Source organism: Budorcas taxicolor, chromosome 10, assembly GCF_023091745.1.
Source record: "Budorcas taxicolor isolate Tak-1 chromosome 10, Takin1.1, whole genome shotgun sequence".
NCBI classification, from domain to species: Eukaryota; Metazoa; Chordata; class Mammalia; order Artiodactyla; family Bovidae; genus Budorcas; species Budorcas taxicolor.
This window is the reverse complement of record NC_068919.1, coordinates 14,339,006-14,359,936: the sequence shown is the minus strand read 5'-3', so window position 1 is coordinate 14,359,936 and position 20,931 is coordinate 14,339,006. Positions and strand designations below refer to the sequence as shown.

The window sequence follows — 20,931 nt, the reverse complement described above, 5'->3', positions numbered from 1 at the left end:
ATAGAGAATGCCTTAGTATTCCTAAAGCACATCCTAATTTTAAGGTGCAGAAGCAAGCTCATAGTTTCCTCACAGCAGGAAGTAAAGGGAAGTTAGGGGATTGAATTGAATTGATTAGTTTGTCCGGGAGCACGTTCTGTCTAGGTTCAGAACGACTATATGCTGTCACTGCTGTAAATAGAGCCCTGTCTGCTCTCAGCTCTGCAGGAGTATGAAGAGACCCAAACCGTGCACTCTTTTTCACTGAGAAGGGGTGACTAAACTCCCTCTGACTTACCTTCTGGTAAGGTCACCAAGAGAAGGAGGCCTGGAAGATGCTCTTAAAAATAGACTAGTGAATTGAGAAATAAGTACTTTATCATTCCAAAGTACTTCCACACATGATAACACCTCTAATCCTCACAGCCACCCTAGAGAAAGGAGGTATCATCCCCATTTCTCAGAGGAGGAAAGTGGTATACAGAGAACTGAAGTGCCTTGCTCAAACTTCCTCTATTAGTAAGAGGGAAATCTTGTTCTCTCTTGCTCTGCTCCTTACTAACTGAATGTTCGGAACTTCTCTTACCCACACATGACCCTATGGAATGTTCCTTGCTGGCATGTACTTTTCTTTGTGGGGACTGTTTTATTTTTCCAACTTTTTGGTTTCCTTGTTTCTTTTGGTCAGCCTAACTCTAAATCCCACACCCTTACCTGTTACATTATATATGCAGAGTGCAGTGCACATGTGTACAAACACATACGCACACCCCTGTGTGCGTGGTGTAAGCACGTGCTGGAGAACAACTGGAGTCTGCTTCTCGTATTTTATTATTTTTAGTGTATTTTTAAAAGACGAAAATCTTTGATAGAGGTCAAAGACTGATGTGATTCAGAAAAATTTGAGTATGCTAAATCACTTTTTTGGACTGCAGCCTGAGAAATAATTCAGTCCCAAAAGGGAGGGGGGAGTGTTTTTCATTTTAAACGAACCATATTTTCTGAAAACATGATTTAATTTCTTTTATAAAAGAAGAGGGAAACAACTTTTGTTGGTCTCCAGCTGTCAAACCCGCCTCCCATACTTCTGCCCTGAAGCAAAAGGAAGGGACATCAGGTGACAGACCCCAAATTTCAACTAGTCACAGAAATTACAGACCTTCTTATCATGATATCCTCTTGACTTTCTGCCTTTCCACTACAATGAAGAACAGACACAGTTTAAATCAAAATGACTCTCATGGGTAATTTTACAAAACAAATAGAAGGCACAGGGTCTCCCCCTCCCCCCACTTCCCCAGCTTTCCCTGCTGGGCCAGCCTGTTCCCTCTTTCCAGGCAGGCAGGAGCTAATAATTAGAAAGACCTTCCCCACCCCCAGACAGTGATGCGCTGCTTGCCAACAGCCCTGTTTGCTTTGAAGAAAGAGTTTGACAAAATAAATACTAAAAACGACCAACTATAATCAGATGCCAAGTTCTATTTTCAGGAAAGGGCTTATCTATGTGGCACCTCACTGCCCGGTGGTGGGGACTGATCCAAGCTCTGTTCTGGGTTTATCACGAGGCCAGGCCTATCACAGTCTTCCTCTTAGCCTTTCAACTTCCATGCTAGGACACTTTCCACAGAGACTATGAATAATTTCATTTACCATTAAAGAGTCAATTCAGAAATGTAGCAACTCGGGACTATTAGCAAAATCTTTAGATATTACTGCTTTTAGCACTAGAGGAAAGCTTGGTGAAGTCAGTAGACAGGAAATTAAAGGCAGGGTTAATCAGCACTCAGGAAATGTCATTATTCACAAAAAAAAAAAAAAAATTTTTTTTTTTTGAGGTATTCCGCTCACTGGATAAAACTTAGTCATATTTACATTACCTGTAGCTCTGTTACCTATAAACTGTGGAGCCTGAGAGTGCCAACACGGTGAGAAGCAAAACAGGTGTGCCCGCCTGTTCCCATTATGCACGTTAGCCCATGGCCTTGCACACACAGCCTGTTAAACAGCTGAGATAGAAACAATGACGGTGCAGGCCAAACACTAGCCTGAAGGCCTGTCTGTTTTGGGATTTGGCCATTGACATTGGATTTTTTTTTTAACCCACGTTTTTCACAAAACACAAATATTTGCCATGGCAACTGGGGTGTCACATGACATACTGCTACATAAACAGCTTGGAAATCTCTTAAGGAGACACAGCCCACCCGTGCTACAAATACAGTGAAAACATCTTGAGGAAGATGTGGATGTTAAAAGACAAGGTCTACAAAGAACAGGTAACAGTTGACTATGTAGACACAGTGGGATTAATTTCTTCTGTGTCATTTATCAATTCTGCTTTCATTTTTTTTTTTTTTTAATGGGAGCAGCTGTAAACATGACCCCATAGGGTAAGCCCAGAAAAAAAGAAAAAAGAAAAACACTGCCAGCTGTCTCCTTCTATGCTGAAAAGTTTCAATTATCACAAGTCTGTCTGTGGCTCAGAAACATAAGAAAGCAAGCTATAAAAGTCCAGCACCTTTAAACCAGGAGAATCTCCATTGGGATGAGCATTGTACTCTGAGGTCCCAAGGTCAGAGAATAGAGTCCCTTTCCCTTCCGCATTAAGATATCTGTCTAAAACTGGGGAACTTGTTCTGTTATCCTATGCTTAACGATAAAGGAAACTTCACAATAACATGCTTCCCTGGTGGCTCAGACGGTAAAGAATCTGCCTGCAATGCAGGAGACCTGGGTTCAGTCTCTGGGTTGGGAAGGTCCCCTGGAGGAGGGCATGGCAACAAACTCCAGTATTCTTGCTTGGAGAATCTTCATGGACTGAGGAGCCTGGCGGGCTACAATCCATGGGGTCTCAGAGTCGGACATGACTGAGTTACTCAGCACAGTACTTACAGCACACAGCACACAATAATATACCCCATGGAACACAGATTTGTATATAAAGCTTTGTATTCCGGACTCCTGGGCCCTTGACCAGATAGCAGTAGAGATTAACTGAGTCAGTTAGTCTAGAAATAATGGAACATGATTGAATTTTTTAGATCCTACTGATATTGTCATGGTAGAGTTTACTTGCAGAACAATCTTCCCTTTTAAAATCAAATGCATCCCAGCAGCAGCAGAAATAATATTTAGTTTTATGAGAAACATACATGCGCATATTACCAAAAATCTCACTGAGGATACTGTAAATTAGAACAATTTTATTTTATTAGTTAGGAGTATGAATACCTTTGATCTCTGTCTCTTGAGAGAGAGAGTCTTCATTTCCTCTGGAATTGACTCTGTTCTCTGGGGTGCAGCAAACGGGGCTGTGGACAGAGGTGAAGAAGCGTTACCTCTTCCAAAAAGAGAGACTGATTCATTGGGTTGATGCTGTTGGGTTTGCACCTTAAAAGTCAGCTGGCTCTGTCACCCATTCACTGTTCAATACCAGTCATTCTTGTATCAATTCAATGAAACATTTGTGATCATTGACTTCAAAAGGAAAGCAAAGAGCATGGAAGAGCCACAGTTCCATCAGAATATAAGGTCAACTCCCCTATGCAAACTTATTAGAGAAAGAGGCACATTTTTAAAGAAAGCAATTTGGAAAGTTATCTTTGTCTTATAAAATGTTTCACTCTAAGATTTCTTTTAATAGCTGTATTCCCAAGTTCGGTCTAAAGGTACATGATGGTTGGGTTAGTCGCTAAGTCATGTCCAACTCTTGTGACCCCATAGCCTGCCAGTTTCCTCTGTCCATGGGATTCTCCAGGCAAGAATACTGGAATGGGTTGCCATTTCCTTTTCCAGTAACTATATATAGGATGGACTATTGTAATGTATAATCATTTAAAAAGACAATTCTAAAGAATTTAAGAGGCTTGGGGTAAATAAAGCAAGTGAGAAACACAAGTAAATATTGTTTTTGGAATAAATCCATAAGCAACAACTTTTGGAGAACACATCTAGTCCATAGTGGAGGTAAGCCTACACGCTAGATAATGCTTGTAAGAGAAATCGAATCTCTCCTGTTGCCTGGCAGGCAACTATATATACCTCTCTATACCATGCTTTCTCTTATTGCACGTGCTAGGGTCTCAGCAAAGACAGCTGCCTTTACAAAACAGCTCAAATCTGACATTCTCAGGAGAGAAAAATCCTTACACTGCTCTTTTTAGGAAAGAGAACAAACAATTTAGTTACACAGTTAATTGAGTCAAAGAAGTGACGCTTCTTTCTACTCATTTCCTTAGTCCACCCCTCTTCTGTCAGTTCTCTAACAATCTTAGAAAGAATTAACAGGTGCTCTTCAAATGTCAGCACCCTTCGATAGCTCAGCTGGTAAAGGTGATAAGCTGCTGTCATCCTTAGGCCGCTGGTTTGATTCCAGCTCAAAGGAGGTAATGAACTTGGGCTTCCCTGATAGCTCAGGTAAAGAATCCACCTGCAATGCAGGAGACCCTGGTTTGATTCCTGGGTTGGGAAGATCCCCTGGAGCAGGGATAGGCTACCCACTCCAGTATTCTGGCCTAGAGAATTTCATAGTGTTGCAGAGTCGGACACGACTGAGCAACTTTCACTTTCTTTAAATACAGCATATCCATATACAGTGTAGAATTCCACTTTGAGCACTCGGTTCTCTCACACTGCCTCAAGCAGGCTGCAGGGAATGTCTGCAGCCATCTCCTAAAAAGTAGCAGGAATTCCACTGTCTGAGCACTAGAGATCACCTCCACAATAGACTTTGCATTGGACAAACCCTATTTTACCACCTTTCTGGTTTTTCTGCTTCCAGCGATCCTCCTATACTGTGAGACTGCCCACCACCTTCCCCAAGGTTAGGCAATTGGCCATACAACTGGCTATACAATGGATTCTGCATCACAGATTCAAACAATTTCTATCCACGGTTGGCTGAATCCACAGACACAGAACCCAGAAATAAATAGGGCCAACTGTGCAATGCCATTTTATAGAAGACATTTGAGCATCTGCAGATTTTGGTATCCATGGCAGGTCCTGGAACCAAAAATCCCCCGTGGACACAGAGGGACGACTGTAGTGTGTGAAGACACCATTTTCATCCTACAAGTTTTTGCCTTGACTTCTGTGCTCTCCCACCCAGTTTCCACTTGAACTTGGCTCACTAACTTTGAAGGTCAGTTCACACTGAATACTGAGGATAGTATGAATTCAGATTCACCCATAAAGCCGGTTTTTCCTATTATCTGCAACTTCAGTATACTTTTTATTTAACTTTCAGGTTCCTGCAGACAAATGAGACTTATTGCTAAATTACCATGATGAAACAAAATAGTAGTTGTGAAGTGGGCATAATTTTTAAAGGAATTTATTAAATTAAATTTATTAATTCCTTTTTAAAGGAATTTATTAAAATTTCACTGAAATTTGGTAGGATAAAGATATGATTGCAATTTCACATGGATAATCCATGGTTAATGGTTATCTCTAAAAAAATTTTTGGAGGTTTTTCTTTGTTACCTGCAGAAATACTATCATTAAATTTATAACTTCATATGGCCTTGAACTTTATGGGATACATGCATTTGATGAATGTCTGCATCCTAAGACATTGCCTATTTTGCTACTCAGTTTCCATTCTGAAAAATTTAGCCTCAATGTCGGGGGAAAAAAATCTTGTCTTTCTGGAAATATTTGTATGATTCTTATGGTAGCAATTTATTGTTATGTGCTTCCCAAGAAGCCATCTCACTTTTTTCCTTGCTAATTTTAGAACCTCAACTTTTTTTCAGGGTATCAACATCCCCAGCTTCTAGGGTTTCCAGATTTAGGAAAACAAATTTTTTTAAAGGGTATGCAGTTAAATTTAAACTTTAGATAAACAACAAGTAATATTTTAAGTGAGCCCCAGATATTAAATATATTTCAAAGAACAGAATTTCATGAATGGATTAGACCAAGCATAATCAATAATACTAAGTATTTCATTTATGTTCCCAATTCTAATCCTAATCCTAATCTTATACTTGCACATTCACTTTCAGCCTTTCTTGTCTTTAACAGTGGCCGTGTGACCAGTGAGAAGTGAAGGGAGGCCCGTTCAAGGGCTTCTGGGAAGAGACTGGTGCTACTATTTCCCCCTCTTCCTGCCTGGAATGAGCATGTTAAGGCACAAATCTGCAGGAGTCATCTTAGAGCTGTGAGGTGGATGAATGAAAGCTAAAGAAGGTAAAGTGGAAAGAGAGTTGTTACAACGCTGTGTATAAGCACCATCATCGCTAGTTTCCCTACTTCCTGATTCCTTACGAGACAAATGAACTCACTGTTTAAGCCCTGCTAGTTAGGGTTTCTGATAGTTGCAGTCACATACATGCCTGATAGGTACCCTTTCCTCCCGCTCCTTCGCTCCATACCACACTTCCTCTTATTGCACGTGCCAGGGTCTCAGGGACAATGTCCAACAGTGACGGCAGTAAGACTGAGGGCAGCAGTGGTCATCCTTGAACTGTCTCTGCTTTTAATGAAGAAATACTAACAGAATACTTCTAAAGCCTCCCTACTAAGAACACTGTTTGCTTTGGGCTTTTGGTTGAAGACAACAATCAAGTTCAGAAAATTCTCTTCTACTTCTATTCTGCCCAGAAGATTTTCTCTTATTATTAATGTTGAATTGTGTTTTACGATTTTTAAACTTTGATGTGTATTAAGATGATCATAGAGTTTTTTCTTTATTAATCTGTTAATGTGCTGAATGATATTGTTCGATTTTTCTAATGTTGAATCTGCCACATATCCATCCTTGATTATGATGAACGTAAAAGCATACTGCTACCTTTTTATTTTTGGATGATACTTGCTTTACAGTGTTGTGGCGGTCTCTACCATACATCGATATGAATCGGGCTTTTATGCTGGTTGTACATACTCCCTCCCTCTCGAGTCCCCTTCCCCCCACATTTCACTCTTCTAGGCTGTCACGGAGCACCAGGCTGGGCTCCCTATGTTACACAGCAGTTTCCTGCTGGTTATATATTTTACACGTTATGGTCATACTGCTAACCTGTATTTAGAATGTTATTTTTTATGTTCCTAAGATTGATTTATATATTTTTTCTTGCACTGTCCTCATCTAGTTTTGGTACCAAAGTTATAGTAGCTTCATAAAATCAGCTGGTAAGCTCACCTTCTTTTGTTTCACTATGGCATTTAATATAAGAATTACCTGATCTTTAAAACTGGTAAAGCTTGCCTATAAAAGACCTGAGGCCTTCTTTGTTTGCTATGTTTGTATGTGTGTGTGTGTGTGTGTGTGTGTGTGTGTGTGTGCAAGTATGCACATGTCCATCTGTAAGACAGATATTTTTACCTACCAAGTCAAATTTTCTAATGGTATTGTTTTCTTTAAGTTTCCTATTTTTTTCTTGAATCAAGTAATTTAGATTTTTCTAGGAAAATTTTCATTTTTTTAAATGTATTGACATTGTTATCATATTATTTTTAAATATCTATCTGCAGTTTCTGCATTTTTTCATTTTCATATTATTTATTTGTTCCTTCTATTTTTTAAAATTAGAGCCTTATTGAAGGATAATTGAAAAAAGAAATTATAAGATATTTAAAGTGTACATTGTGATGACAAATATACATATATATATATATATATAAAATACATAGCAGAAACTCATGCAACTTAACAGCAAGAAAACAAATAACTCTAAGTTTTAAATGAGCAAAGGACCTGAATAGACATTTTTCCACTCACTGAGGCAAAGCTCACCAGGCTACTAAATCCAAAGGAAAACATAGCAAAGGAAAAATTTAGGACAACCTTACCCCTGAACAATGGTAAACAGAATATTAGCAAATGAAATCCAGCAATGCATACACAGGATGATATATTGTAGCTAATTTGGCTTATTTCTTAAGGGCATAGAGAATTAACAGGGGTTATCAGGGGAACCAGCTAAAACAGATTTAAATAAGAACCAAAGTCTTATAATATAATACCCACAATATCAAAGTTTCTATTGAGGATCACTCACCATACCAAGAACCAGGAACTGAATGAAAAAAGACAAGGAATAGATACCAACACTGAGATAACAGAAAGCTTAAAATTACCTGACAAAAATTTTAAAGCAACCATCATAAAAATGTTCCACAAGCAATTACAGAAATACATGAAACAAATGAAATAATATAAAAATCTCAGCAAAGAAATAGAAAGCCTCCACAAAGAAAACAGAATATGTAAGGAGGAACCAAATTGAATTTTTAATTGTGTTAAAATACACATAACAAGGAATTCCCTGGTGGTTCAGTGGTTAGGATTCGGTTGTTTCACTGCCATGGCCTGGGTTTAATCCATGGTCCAGGAACTAAAATCCCACAGCTGTGCAGTACAGCCAAAAAATATATATATATATATATATACACATTTATCATCTTAACCATTTTTAAGTGTACATTTTTTTTAAACAAATTGAAATTTTGGAACAGAAAAATACAGTTATCTAAATACAAAATTCAGTGGATGGCTCAACAGCAGAATGTAGAGGACAGGTAAATCAGTGAATTAGAAGACAGAAAAATAGAAATTACCCAATCTGAACAATGGAGAGAAAAGAGACAGGGTGGGGCGGGGAAATGAACAGAGCCTCAAGGACCTGTGGGATTCTACCAAGAGATCTAACATTTGTATCATGTAGCCTATAGAGGCAATAGAGGGCAAAGCTGAAAAAAAAAATGTACTAAAAAAAATAATGGCTGAAAACCCCCCAAATTTGGCAAAACATACAACCTATAGAAGGTGAGCCAATCCCAAACAAGATAAAACCAAAGAAATCCACGTTAAGATATGGTCAAGACTTCCTAAAAACTAAAGACAGAGAAAAATCTTGGAAACAGGAGAAAAAAGGCAACACCTTACCTACCTACAGCAGAAAAAAAAAAAGGACAGTGGATTTCTCATCAGAAACCATGGAAGAGAAAGGAAGTGGCACAAAGCTTTTTTAAAATGCTATAAGAAAAGCACTGTCAACCCAGAATCCTAAAGCTAGTGAAAATATCCTTTAGGAAATAAAGGAGAAATCAAGACAGTCTAAGATGAAGAAAAATGAAGATAATTTATCACTAGTACTCTGACCCTCAGTTCAGTTCAATCGCTCAGTCGTGGCCAATTCTTTGTGACCCCATGGACTGCAGCACGCCAGGCCACCCTGTCCATCACCAACCCCAGAGCTCACTCAAACTCATGTCTATCGAGTCAGTGATGCTGTCCAACCATCTCATCCTCTGTCGTCCCCTTCTCCTTCTGCCTTCACTCTTTCCCAACATCAGGGTCTGTTCAAATGAGTCAGTTCTTCGCATCATGTGGCCAAAGTATTGGAGTTTCAGCTTCAACATCAGTCCTTCCAATGAACATTCAGGAGTGATTTCTTTTCGGATGGACTGTTTGGATCTCCTTGCAGTCCAGGGGACTTTCAAGAGTCTTCTCCAACATCACAGTTCAAAAGTGTCAACTCTTGGGTGCTCAGCTTTCTTATAGTCCAACTCTCACATCTGCACATGACTACTGGAAAAACCACAGCTTTGACTAGTCGGACTTTTGTCAGCAAAGTAATGTCTCTCTGTTTTAATAGGTTGTCTAGGTTGGTCATAACTTTTCTTCCAAGGACTAACCATCTTTTAATTTCATGGGTGCAGTGACCATCTGCAGTGATTTTGGAACACACAAAAATAAAGTACGTCACTGTTTACCCATCTATTTCCCATGAAGTGATGGGACCAGATACCATGATCTTAGTTTTCTGAATGTTGAGCTTTAAGCCAACTTTTTCACTCTCCTTTCGCTTTCATCAAGAGGCTCTTTAGTTCTTCTTCACTTTCTGCCATAAGGGTGGTGTCATCTGCCTATCTGAGGTTATTGATATTTCTCCCAGCAACCTAGATTCCAGTTTGTGCTTCAACCAGCCCAGCGTTTCTCATGATGTACTCTGCATATAAGTTAAATAAGCAGGGTGACAATATACAGCCTTGACATACTCCTTTCCCTATTTGGAAGCAGTCTGTTGTTCCATGTCCAGTTCTAACTGTTGCTTCCTGGCCTGCATACAGATTTCTCAAGAGGCAGGAAGGTCAGGTGGTCTGGTATGCCCATCTCTATAAGAATTTTCCAGTTTCTTGTGGTCCACACAAAGGCTTTGACATAGTCAATAAAGCAAAAATATATGTTTTTCTGGAACTCTCTTGCTTTTTTGTTGATCCAGCGGATGTTGGCAATTTGATATCTGGTTCCTCTGCCTTTTCTAAATCCAGCCTGATCGGGAAGTTCTCCTGGCTTCAACAATCTGGGTCGTGAAGATCGTTTTTGTACAGTTTTTCTGTGTATTCTTGCCACCTCTTCTTAATATCTTCTGCTTCTGTTAGGTCCATACCATTTCTGTCCTTTATTATGCCCATCTTTGGATGAAATGTTCCCGTAGTATCTCTAATTTTCTTGAAGATATCCTTAGACTTTCCCATTCTATTGTTTTCCTCTATGTCTTTACAATGCTTGCTCAGGAAGGCCTTCTTATCTCTCCTTGCTATTCTTTGGAACTCTGCATTCAAATGGGTGTGTCTTTCCTTTTCTCTTTTGCTTTTTGCTTCTCTTCTTTTCACAGCTACTTGTAAGGCCTCCTCAGATAACCATCTTGCCTTTTTGCATTTCTTTTCCCTGGGGATGGACTTGCTCCCTGTCTCCTGTACAATGTCACAAACCTCTGTCCATAGTTCATCAAGCACTCTGTATATCCTATCTAACTAATCCTTTGAATCTATTTCTCACTTCCACTGTAAAATCGCAAGGGATCTGATTTAGGCCATACCTGAATGGTCTAGTGGTTTTCCCTACTTTTTCAACTTAAGTCTGAATTTGGCAATAAGGAGTTCATGATCTGAGCCACAGTCAGCTCCCAGTCTTATTTTTGCTGACTGTATAGGACTTCTCCATCTTTAGCTGAAAAGAATATAATCAATCTGATTTCGGTGTTGACCAACTGGTGATGTCCATGTGTAACATCGTCTCTTGTGTGGTTGGAAGAGGGTGTTTGCTATGACCAGTGCATTTTCTTGGTAAAACTCTATTAGCCTTTGCCCTGCTTCATTTTATACTCCAAGGCCAAATTTGCCTGTTACTCCAGTATTTCTTTATTCTGTACTTTTGCGTTCCAGTCCCCTATAATGAAAAGGACATCTTTTTTGGGTGTTAGTTCTATAAGGTCTTGTAGGTCTTCATAGAACTGTTCAACTTCAGCTTCTTCAGCATTACTTGTTGGGGCATAGACTTGGATTACTGTGATACTGAATGTTTAGCCTTAGAAACGAACAGAGATCATTCTGTTGTTTTTGAGATTGCATCCAAGTTCTGCATTTCAGACTCTTTCGCTGACTATGATGGCTAATCCATTTCTTCTAAGGGATTCCTGCCCACAGAAGTAGATTTAATGGTCATCTGAATTAAATTCACCCATTCCAGTCCATTTTAGTTTGCTGATTCCTAAAGTGTTGATGTTCATTCTTGACATCTCCTGTTTGACCACTTCCAGTTTGCCTTGATTTATGGACCTAACATTCCAGGTTCCTATGTAATATTGCTCTTAACGAGCAATATTGTTTACTCAGACCCTAAACAGTGGCTAAACTAAATACTCTAAATAGATTGAAAATGATAAAAGAAAGAATTTTGGAACATCTGAAAAGAAGAAAACATAGTAAAGCAAAAATATGGGTAAAAACATTGGACTTCCTTTTTCTTCTTGAGTTTTATAAGTTATATTGGATGTTTGAAATAGAAATCATAACACCGTCTGATGTAGCTCTAAATGTATGTGGAGGAAATAAGCATGCAACTACCATGAGATCCAGCAATTATGCTCCTGGGAATTTGTCCTAAAGAAATGACAGTGCAGGTTCACATAAAAAGCTGTACACAAAGGTTTACAGCAACTTCATTCATAGTCACCAAAAGCTGGAAACAACCCATACATCCTTTAATAGGTGAATGGTTTGACAGTTGTAGTAGTCTCATACTGTGGGTTACTAGTCAGCAACAAAAAGGAATAAACTACTGATATAAGCAACAACCTGGATTAAATCTTCAAAGAGTTATGTTGAGTGAAAAAGACAATTCCAAAAGGTTACATACTGTAAGAGTCCATTTATCTAACATATTTGAAATGATGAAATTCCTGAAATAGAGAACAGATTAGTTGTTGCCGGGGTTTAAAGGAGTCGGGGGTAGGAGGGGCGTGACTGTGGCTATTAGCGGATAACACGAGGAATCCATGAGCTAGAGGAAATGTTCTATATATTCGCTGTATCAATATTTCAGTTGTCATATTGTACTGTAGTTTGGCAATATGCTACTATGGGGAAACTGAGTTAAGAGTGCAAAGGATCTGCCTGTATTACTTACAATTGCATGTGAATCTACAATTATCTCAAAATCAAAAGTTTAGTTAAAAACAGGACTTTCCTGGTGGTCCACTGGTAAATAATCCACCTGCCAATACAAAGGACACCAGTTTGATCCCTAATCTGGGAAGATCCCACATACTGTAGGGCAACTAAGCCCATGTGCCGCAACTACTGAGCCTGTGTCCACAACTACTGAAGTCCGTGCCTTCCAGAGCCTCTGCTCTGCCTCAAGAGAAGCCACCACAGTGAGAAGCCAGTGCACTGCAACTAAAGAAAGCCCTCACACAGCAACAAAGCCTCAGCAGAGCCAAACTTTTTTTAAAATTAATAAATTTAAAATTTTAGTTAAAAACAAAGACACCAGTAAGATAATGAAATGCCAAGCCACTGAGTAGAAAAAATTTTTCATAATATCAGTTCAGTTCAGTTCAATCGCTCAGTCGTGTCCGACTCTTTGTGACCCCATGAATCGCAGCACGCCAGGCCTCCCTGTCCGTCACGAACTCCCGGAGTTTACTGAAACTCATGTCCATTGAGTCGGTGATGCCATCCAACCACCTCATCCTGTGTCGACCCTTCTCCTTCTGCCTTCAGTCTTCCAGCATCAGGGTCTCTTTCCAATGAATCAGCTATTCTCATCAGGTGGCCAAATTATTGGAGTTTCAGCTTCAACATCAGTCCCTTCAATGCATATTCAGGACTGATTTCCTTTAGGATGGACTGGTAGGATCTCCTTGCAGTCCAAGGTACTCTAAAGAGTCTTCTCCAACACCATAGTTCAAAAGCATCACTTCTTCGGCACTCAACTTTCTTCACAGTCCAACTCTCACATCCATACATGACCACTGGAAAAACCAAAGCTTTGAAGTCAGACTTTTGTTGGCAAAGTAATGTCTCTGCTTTTTAAAATGTTGTCTAGGTTGGTCATAACTTTTCTTCCAAGGAGTATGTGTTTTTTAATTTCATGGCTGCAGTCAACGTCTGCAGTGATTCTGGAGCCCAAAAAATAAAGTCTGACACTGTTTCCACTTTTTCCCCATCTATTTCCCATGAAGTGATCGACTGTATCTTCGTTTTCTGAATGTTGAGCTTTAAGCCAACTTTTTCACTCTCCACTTTCACTTTCATCAAGAGGCTCTTTAGTTCTTCATCACTTTCTGCCATAAGAGTAGTGTCATCTGTATATCTGTGGTTATTTGATTCCAGCTTGTGTTTCATCCAGCCGAGCATTTCTCATGATATACTCTGCATATAAGTTAAATAAGCAGGGTGACAATATACAGCCTTGACATATTCTTTTTCCTATTTGGAACCAGCCTGTTGTTTCATGTCCAGTTCTAACTGTTGCTTCCTGACCTGCATACAGATTTCTCAAGAGGCAGGTCAGGTAGTCTGGTATTCCCATCTCTCTCAGAATTTTCCACAGTTTATTGTGATCCACACAGTCAAAGGCTTTGGCATAGTCAATAAAGCAGAAATAGATGTTTTTCTGCAACTCTCTTACTTTTTTTATGATCCAACGGATGTTGGCAATTTGATGTCTGGTTTCTCTGCCTTTTCTAAAACCAGCTTGAACACCTGGAAGTTCACTGTTCACATATTGCTGAAGCCTGACTTGGAGAATTTTGAGCATTACTTTACTAGCGTGTGCTGCTGGTGCTGCTGCTGCTAAGTCGCTTCAGTCATGTCCAACTCTGTGCAACCCCATAGACAGCCCATCAAGCTCCCCTGTCGCTGGGATTCTCCACGTAAGAACACTGGAGCAGGCTGCCATTTCCTTCTCCAATGCAGGAAAGTGAAAAGTGAAAGTGAACTCACTTAGTTGTGTCCGACTAGCGTGTGAGATGAGTGCAATTGTGTGGTAGTTTGAGCATTCTTTGGCATTGCCTTTCTATGGGATTAGAATGAAAACTGACCTTTTCCAGTCCTGTGGCCACTGCTGAGTTTTCCAAATTTGCTGGCATATTGATTACAGCCCTTTCACAGAATTATCTTTGAGGATTTGAAATAGCTCAACTGGAATGCCATCACTTCTATTAGCTTTGTTCGCAGTGATGCTTCCTAAGGCTCACTTGACTTCACATTCCAGGATGTCTGGCTCTAGGTGAGTGACCACACCATCATGATTACCTGGGTCGTGAAGATCTTTTTTGTACACTTCTTCTGTGTATTCCTGCCACCTCTTCTTAATATCTTCTGCTTCTGTTAGGTCCAGACCATTTCTGTCCTTTATCGGGCCCATCTTTGCATGAAATGTTCCCTCGGTGTCTCTAATTTTCTTGAAGAGATCTCTAGTCTTTCCCATTCTGCTGTTTTCCTCTGTTTCTTTGCACTGATCACTGAGGAAGGCTTTCTTATCTCTCCTTGCTATTCTTTGGAACTCTGCATTCAGATGGGTATATCTTCCTTTTTCTCCTTTGCTTTTTGCTTCTCTTCTTTTCACAGCTATTTTAAGGCCTCCTCAGACAACCATTTTGCCTTTTTGACTTGCTCCCTGTCTCCTGTACAATGTCACAAACCTCTGTCCATAGTTTATCAAGCACTCTGCTTATCAGATCTAATCCCCTGAATCTATTTCTCACTTCCACTGTATAATCGTTAGGGATTTGATTTTGGTCATACCTGAATGGTCTAGTGGTTTTCCCTACTTCAATTTAAGTCTGAATTTGGCAATAAGGAGTTCATGATCTGAGCCACAGTCAGCTCCCAGTCTTGTTTTTGCTGACTGTATAGGACTTCTCCATCTTTAGCTGCAAAGAATATAATCAATCTGATTTCAGTGTTGACCATCTGGTGATGTCCATGTGTAGCATCTTCTCTCGTGTTGTTGGAAGAGAATGTTTGCTATGACCAGTGCGTTCTCTTGGGAAAACTCTACTAGCCTTTGCCCTGCTTCATTCCGTATTCCAAGGCCAAATTTGCCTGTTACTCCAGGTGTTTCTTGACTTCCTATTTTTGCATTCCAGTCCCCTATAACTGATAACAGATTAGAATCCAGGATACATGCATAATACTATACATAACCAAGAAAAACAACCCATTTTAAAAAATGTTGAAGTTTCAAGTCAGTTTACAAAAGAAGATACTCAAATGAGCAATACACATATCAAAAAAAACCCCACAAACTCTTTAACTTTATTGGTTATCAGGGAAATAGAAATTAAACCCACAAAGATATACCACAACAATCTTCAGGGTGGCAAAGCAATAAACAAAGAAAAGAAAATATCAAGTGTTGACAAAGATATATATCATTTGGAATTATCATATACTGCTAGTAAGAAAATAAATCAGTATAAACACCTTACAAAGCCATTTGGTGTTCTCTGCTAAATCTGAGCATATGTTTACCCCATGCCTCAGCAATTCTTTTTAATATGTATCCAAGAGCAGGGTATATATATATATTTACATTAAAAGACATATACAAGAATGTTCATAGTGGTATTACCCCTAATAGCTCTATGGTATAAACCACTGAAATTCCCATCAACAGTAGAATGGATACAAAATTGGGGTATGTTCATCCATATTCATTCATACATATTCATCCCTGATGCCTCTCTTTTCCTTACTCCTATCTGTCAGCCATTCTTCATTTCTTTCTTTCAGTCATTCCTCATGGCTCTACCTCTAAAATAAAATATAACGTGAATTTGTTTACTTCTCCTCATATCCACTGATACCATCCTCCTTAAATTCACCGTCATTTCTCACCTGGTTTACTAAAACAGTCTTTTAACTAGTCTTCTTGGTTCTACTCATGTTCCTGTATGACTCATTATCTGTAAAGCACTCATCATGGTCTTATTAAGATATAAATCAGATTACCTCATCCTCCTGTTTAAACTTTTCAGTGATTTCTCACTGTAATTAGGATTAAATCCAATTCCTCATCATGATTTGAAAGGATGCCTTGCTGGTTCTGCTACAATGTAAGGCTTTTAAAAAGAAAGATCTTAAGACATACTAAATGGCTTAAACAAATTAAGAGTTTATTTCTCTTTCACACAAAGGTTGAAAGGAAGAGTCCTAGGTAGGCAGGGTATCTTGGCCAGACTGAACCTGGAGTTCCATTTTTGACTCCAAAGTGCTTGCCCATCATATATATCTTCATCCCAACTAGTCAGAGATAGAAAAATGAAAAGAAGAAACCATGCCCAGAAGTTTCCCTTTCCCCTTCTGCTTACATTCTCATTGTCCAGAACCTGGAAGGACGTTTCCAAGTTCAGCTAGCTGAAGGGAAGACTAGAAATGTCTCTGGTCAAGCTGACACTTGCCCACCCATGGCTCAGTTACTGTGGAAGTAAGGAAGAACCAACCCTGAAGGCAGCTTGTGGTCTCTGTTCTACACCATTCCAGTCTCCTCTACCTCTCCAACACTACCTCTCCCTTCTCTTGGCCTTCCGGCCCCATTAGCGCTCTTGCTTACTCCCTCCTTAATCCCCTTGGCCATGATGCCAATGCTGTCCTACGTCTGAAATACTCTTCCCTAGACCTTTACATGACTGGTTCCTTCTCATCATTTGGATCTCAACATCTTCCAAGATACGTTCCCTGACCCCTCCCTCCCAAACAAAGTAATCACTTCATTTTATCATTCTCAGTCCATGTTGTTTTATTTCTAGCACTTGTCCTTAGCTTAAATTCTCATTTACTCGCCTGATTATTATCTATATCTTCTACTAGAATGTAAGCACCACAAGAATACATATGATTGACTTATTTTCTCTGTCAGATCCCCAACTACCTTGGATACAGCAAGCATTCAACAAATACTTATTGAGCAGATGAATTTATTAGCCAAAACCCCTCATTTTATAACTGACAAAGCTGAGGCCCTGAGAAAGTAAATGACTTGCCTGAGGTTCTGCAACCACTTAGTAGATACCTAGGTGGGTGCTTTTTTCCTATTCTGGCCAGCCTCCTCTTTGAAGTCTTATATTGTTTCACCTCTCAGTAATCATTCTGAATACTCACAGTACTAGACTTTAACATCCATTTGGTTTTTAGTGTGTAATGCTATGTATTGTTATTTATTTTTTTATTATATCTGTCTTATTTTCCCAACCAAGCTGCAAATCCCTTAAAAATACCAACTTTCTCACACATAGAAAACACAGGCCCTAATTAGGTATTTCACAAAAAGACTAAAGTTGCTTTATTCAGTAAACTGCAACTCAGAACCATTACAAGTTTAAGTCTGTCCTATTACTGAAGATAAAAATTGGATACTAGAAGAGTAGCTTTTGGTAATTTCTGTCTATCCCCAACTAAGAAGCGTGTCTTACCGGTAGCCAAAATCTTACGTCCTTCATGAAAGCGATGCAGAAGAGCCGCTCTGGGTATAATAGGTGGATTCTGAAAGGTAATTTTTGCTGCTGGTGGGATCAATCCTCGTTCTATCATACTTAAAACCCCTAAAAAGGAAGGTTAGAGGAATATGAGTTTAATTTCAAGGACTTCCACAAAGTCTGAATTCCGTAAATTTCACAAATGTTAACTTTCTCTATTGATTACTTTATTTGTGAGAGTACATTTAGTGCCTCAATCCTTTGCATGAAAAAATAGCCATAGTATGTGTCCTATCTATTTTTGTAACAACCGAAGGAAAAAAGATGGCATTTCTAATAGTGGTATTTTGAAATAAACTTGTACTATGGTAATTTCAAGATAGAAATATACTTCCAATGCAAACAAAAACTTCTTTATACATCATGGCATTTTCTTTTTTTTGTTGTTGTTCCTAATTTTTTTTTTTTATACTTTAAATTTTTATTTTTACTTTATTTTACTTTACAATACTGTATTGGTTTTGCCATACATTGACATGAATCCACCACGGGTGTACATGCGATCTAATATTGGTATTCTTTTTAAAATTCAGAGAAATCAGGTACACAGTCCATAATTAAGGAGATCTTTGGTTCTAAAAGAAAGAAAATCTATGTGCTTGAAATCGTATTTCTGTTGTTATAATGAGTTACATTTTATTTTTTTAAAAAGAGTTCCTTTTAGACATTTCTCATATTACCAAAAGATGTGAATGCCCAAATAGATTGTTTTAGTGTAACTGGGCAACATGGGTAGTATTACTGCAACTAATTTACAATTCCTAGATCTCATCAGTTCAGTTCAGTTCAGTCGCTCAGTCATGTCCAACTCTTTGCGACCCCATGAATCGCAGCACGCCAGGCCTCCCTGTCCATCACCAACTCCCGGGGTTCACCCAAACTCATGTGCATCGAGTCAGTGATGCCATCCAGCCATCTCATCCTCTTGTCATCCCCATCTCCTCCTGCCCCCAATCCCTCCCAGCATCAGAGTCTTTTCCAGTGAGTCAACCTTTTGCATCAGGTGGCCAAAGTATTGGAGTTTCAGCCTCAGCCTCAGTCCTTCCAATGAACACCCAGGACTGGTCTCCTTTAGGATGGACTGGTTGGATCTCCTTGCACTCCAAGGGACTCTCAAGAGTCTTCTCCAGCACCACAGTTCAAAAGCATCAATTCTTCAGCACTCAGCTTTCTTCACAGTCCAACTCTCACATCCATACATGACCACTGGAAAAACCATAGCCTTGACTAGACGGACCTTTGTTGGCAAAGCAGTATCTCTGCTTTTTAATATGCTATCTAGGTTGGTCATAACTTTCCTTCCAAGGAGTAAGCTTCTTTTAATTTCATGGCTGAAATCACTATCTGCAGTGATTTTGGAACCCCCAAAAATAAAGTTTGACACTGTTTCCACTGTTTCCCCATCTATTTCCCATGAAGTGATGGGACCAGATGCCATGATCTTAGTTTTCTGAATGTTGAGCTTTAAGCCAACTTTTTCACTCTCCTCTTTCACTTTTATCATTGAATGCCTATGTATCTGTAATTCAGAAAGGTCTTTATTTCTCATTATGAATGTAGAATGTTTATTGTCTCCAGGTGGCATTAATAGATTAGATGGTAAAATCTCAAAGGAACTCTGTTCTGATTGACTTACATAGAGAAATGAGCACTTACAGGAACTGAATATTCCTAAAACCCCCAGAAAATAAGGACATTGAACTTCTACTACTTTAGATGAGCTCCTTCTCACCTCCCAAATTCAGAAGCTCATTGAGCCTCCTTACTTTTCATGGCAATATGGGCTATTTGCATAGATGCAATAAGAATCTTTTCTTCTTTTACTAAGATAGAATTGGAAAATTGCTTATGCAACCAAGAACTTGCCTGGAATTTCATATTTAACAACGATGCTGTTAATCAGGTATAACAAATTACATTTAAAGGTCTAAGTTTGATTTTATGGAACCAAAAGGCTACAAAGCCCTTCTAGAAAAACTGGCCTGGCTTACAGGATTTCCATCCTTATAGTTGCAAAGTAGTGTCACTTCCCAGCAGGCCCAAGAAACTTAGGATATTGGGAGCATCTCTAGAGGAGAGGAATGTACCCAAATTTATAGGTCCTACAGTTGAAATCTGGTGGATAGATTTTCTAGCCTCAGGATAGCAAGTAATAGAGGAGTGTAAAAGTTCAATCTGAGATTCCTTCCAACAGAGCAAACTTAAGATGGCCTATGTGGTGATTAACCTTCTTGCTGCACCTATGTAAATAATCAGACCAAACCTAATGGAACGACTTATTTTATGAATAATTTTTTTAAGATCATTTTACATCAAATTGGGGGACAATTTTAGGAAATCTTTTTTTTTTATGTTTTAGAATGAGCAAAAGAGATTACCGGATACTTTTCAATGGAATGCCTCTAGGAATTATCTGAATCTAGTCTTAGACTATTGTACAACTCTGCAGAGATTAAAGTTAACTTGTGGGAAAAAAAAAACTGATAATAATGCAAATAATTCATATCTATAGACATGAAAAAAATTGGTGAAGGTTCATTCCTTCTTCCCATGGAAATGCCAATTTTCCTTCTGTTTACAAATTTATTTCAATATTCCTGATCTACAAAGATATGTTCTTTGGATTCTCCTTTAGACCAGTTGTGACATCTTACAAATTCTCTTTCAAACTGATGAGTTAAACAACTAAAATCTTTGACTTGTGTTCATTTGTAAGAGAGTCAGGATTTTAGCTGTTTTTGAAAATGATCCCTTATCACCATTGTCTCCTTAAATTTTAGCACTCTCACATTCCTGTTGACCAGATTAGGGATTAGAATTCATCTCTTCATTCATTCATTAAAAACTCATTCATTCATTCAACCAATATTTAAGTTCCTTTTATATATCAGGAACTATTCTGGGGACTGGGGATTCAGTGGTAAACCAGACAGACTTCATGGAGCCTTTAGTGATGGAGAAGACAAAATAAATTCACAAATAAATATACAGTTACAAATTGTGATCATCTATAAAGGAAAAAGATGGATGCTTGAGGAAATGACTTTTACAGGCAGAGGTAAAAGGACTTGGGAAGGCCTGATGTGAAAAAGTGCTTGGCCTGCTAAGGAAAAGAGAGAAGTCCCATGTGGCTGGAGCACAGAGAAAGCTGAGTGAGAATGAGAATGGAGGT

The 20,931-nt window shown here is 38.9% G+C and overlaps 1 protein-coding gene across 1 annotated transcript in view; it reads right to left on the bottom strand.

The window, feature by feature from the left end:
- Positions 1-20,931, bottom strand: part of IQCH (IQ motif containing H) — a 227,253-nt gene that overhangs the window by 131,043 nt on the left and 75,279 nt on the right. Inside the window, exons 6-8 of the mRNA XM_052646857.1 lie at positions 17,697-17,825; positions 4,031-4,134; positions 1,139-1,177 (exon numbers count right to left, since the gene is read on the bottom strand). Of these exons, the coding sequence (XP_052502817.1) occupies positions 1,139-1,177; positions 4,031-4,134; positions 17,697-17,825 (272 nt within the window). The remainder of the gene's footprint in view (positions 1-1,138; positions 1,178-4,030; positions 4,135-17,696; positions 17,826-20,931) is intronic.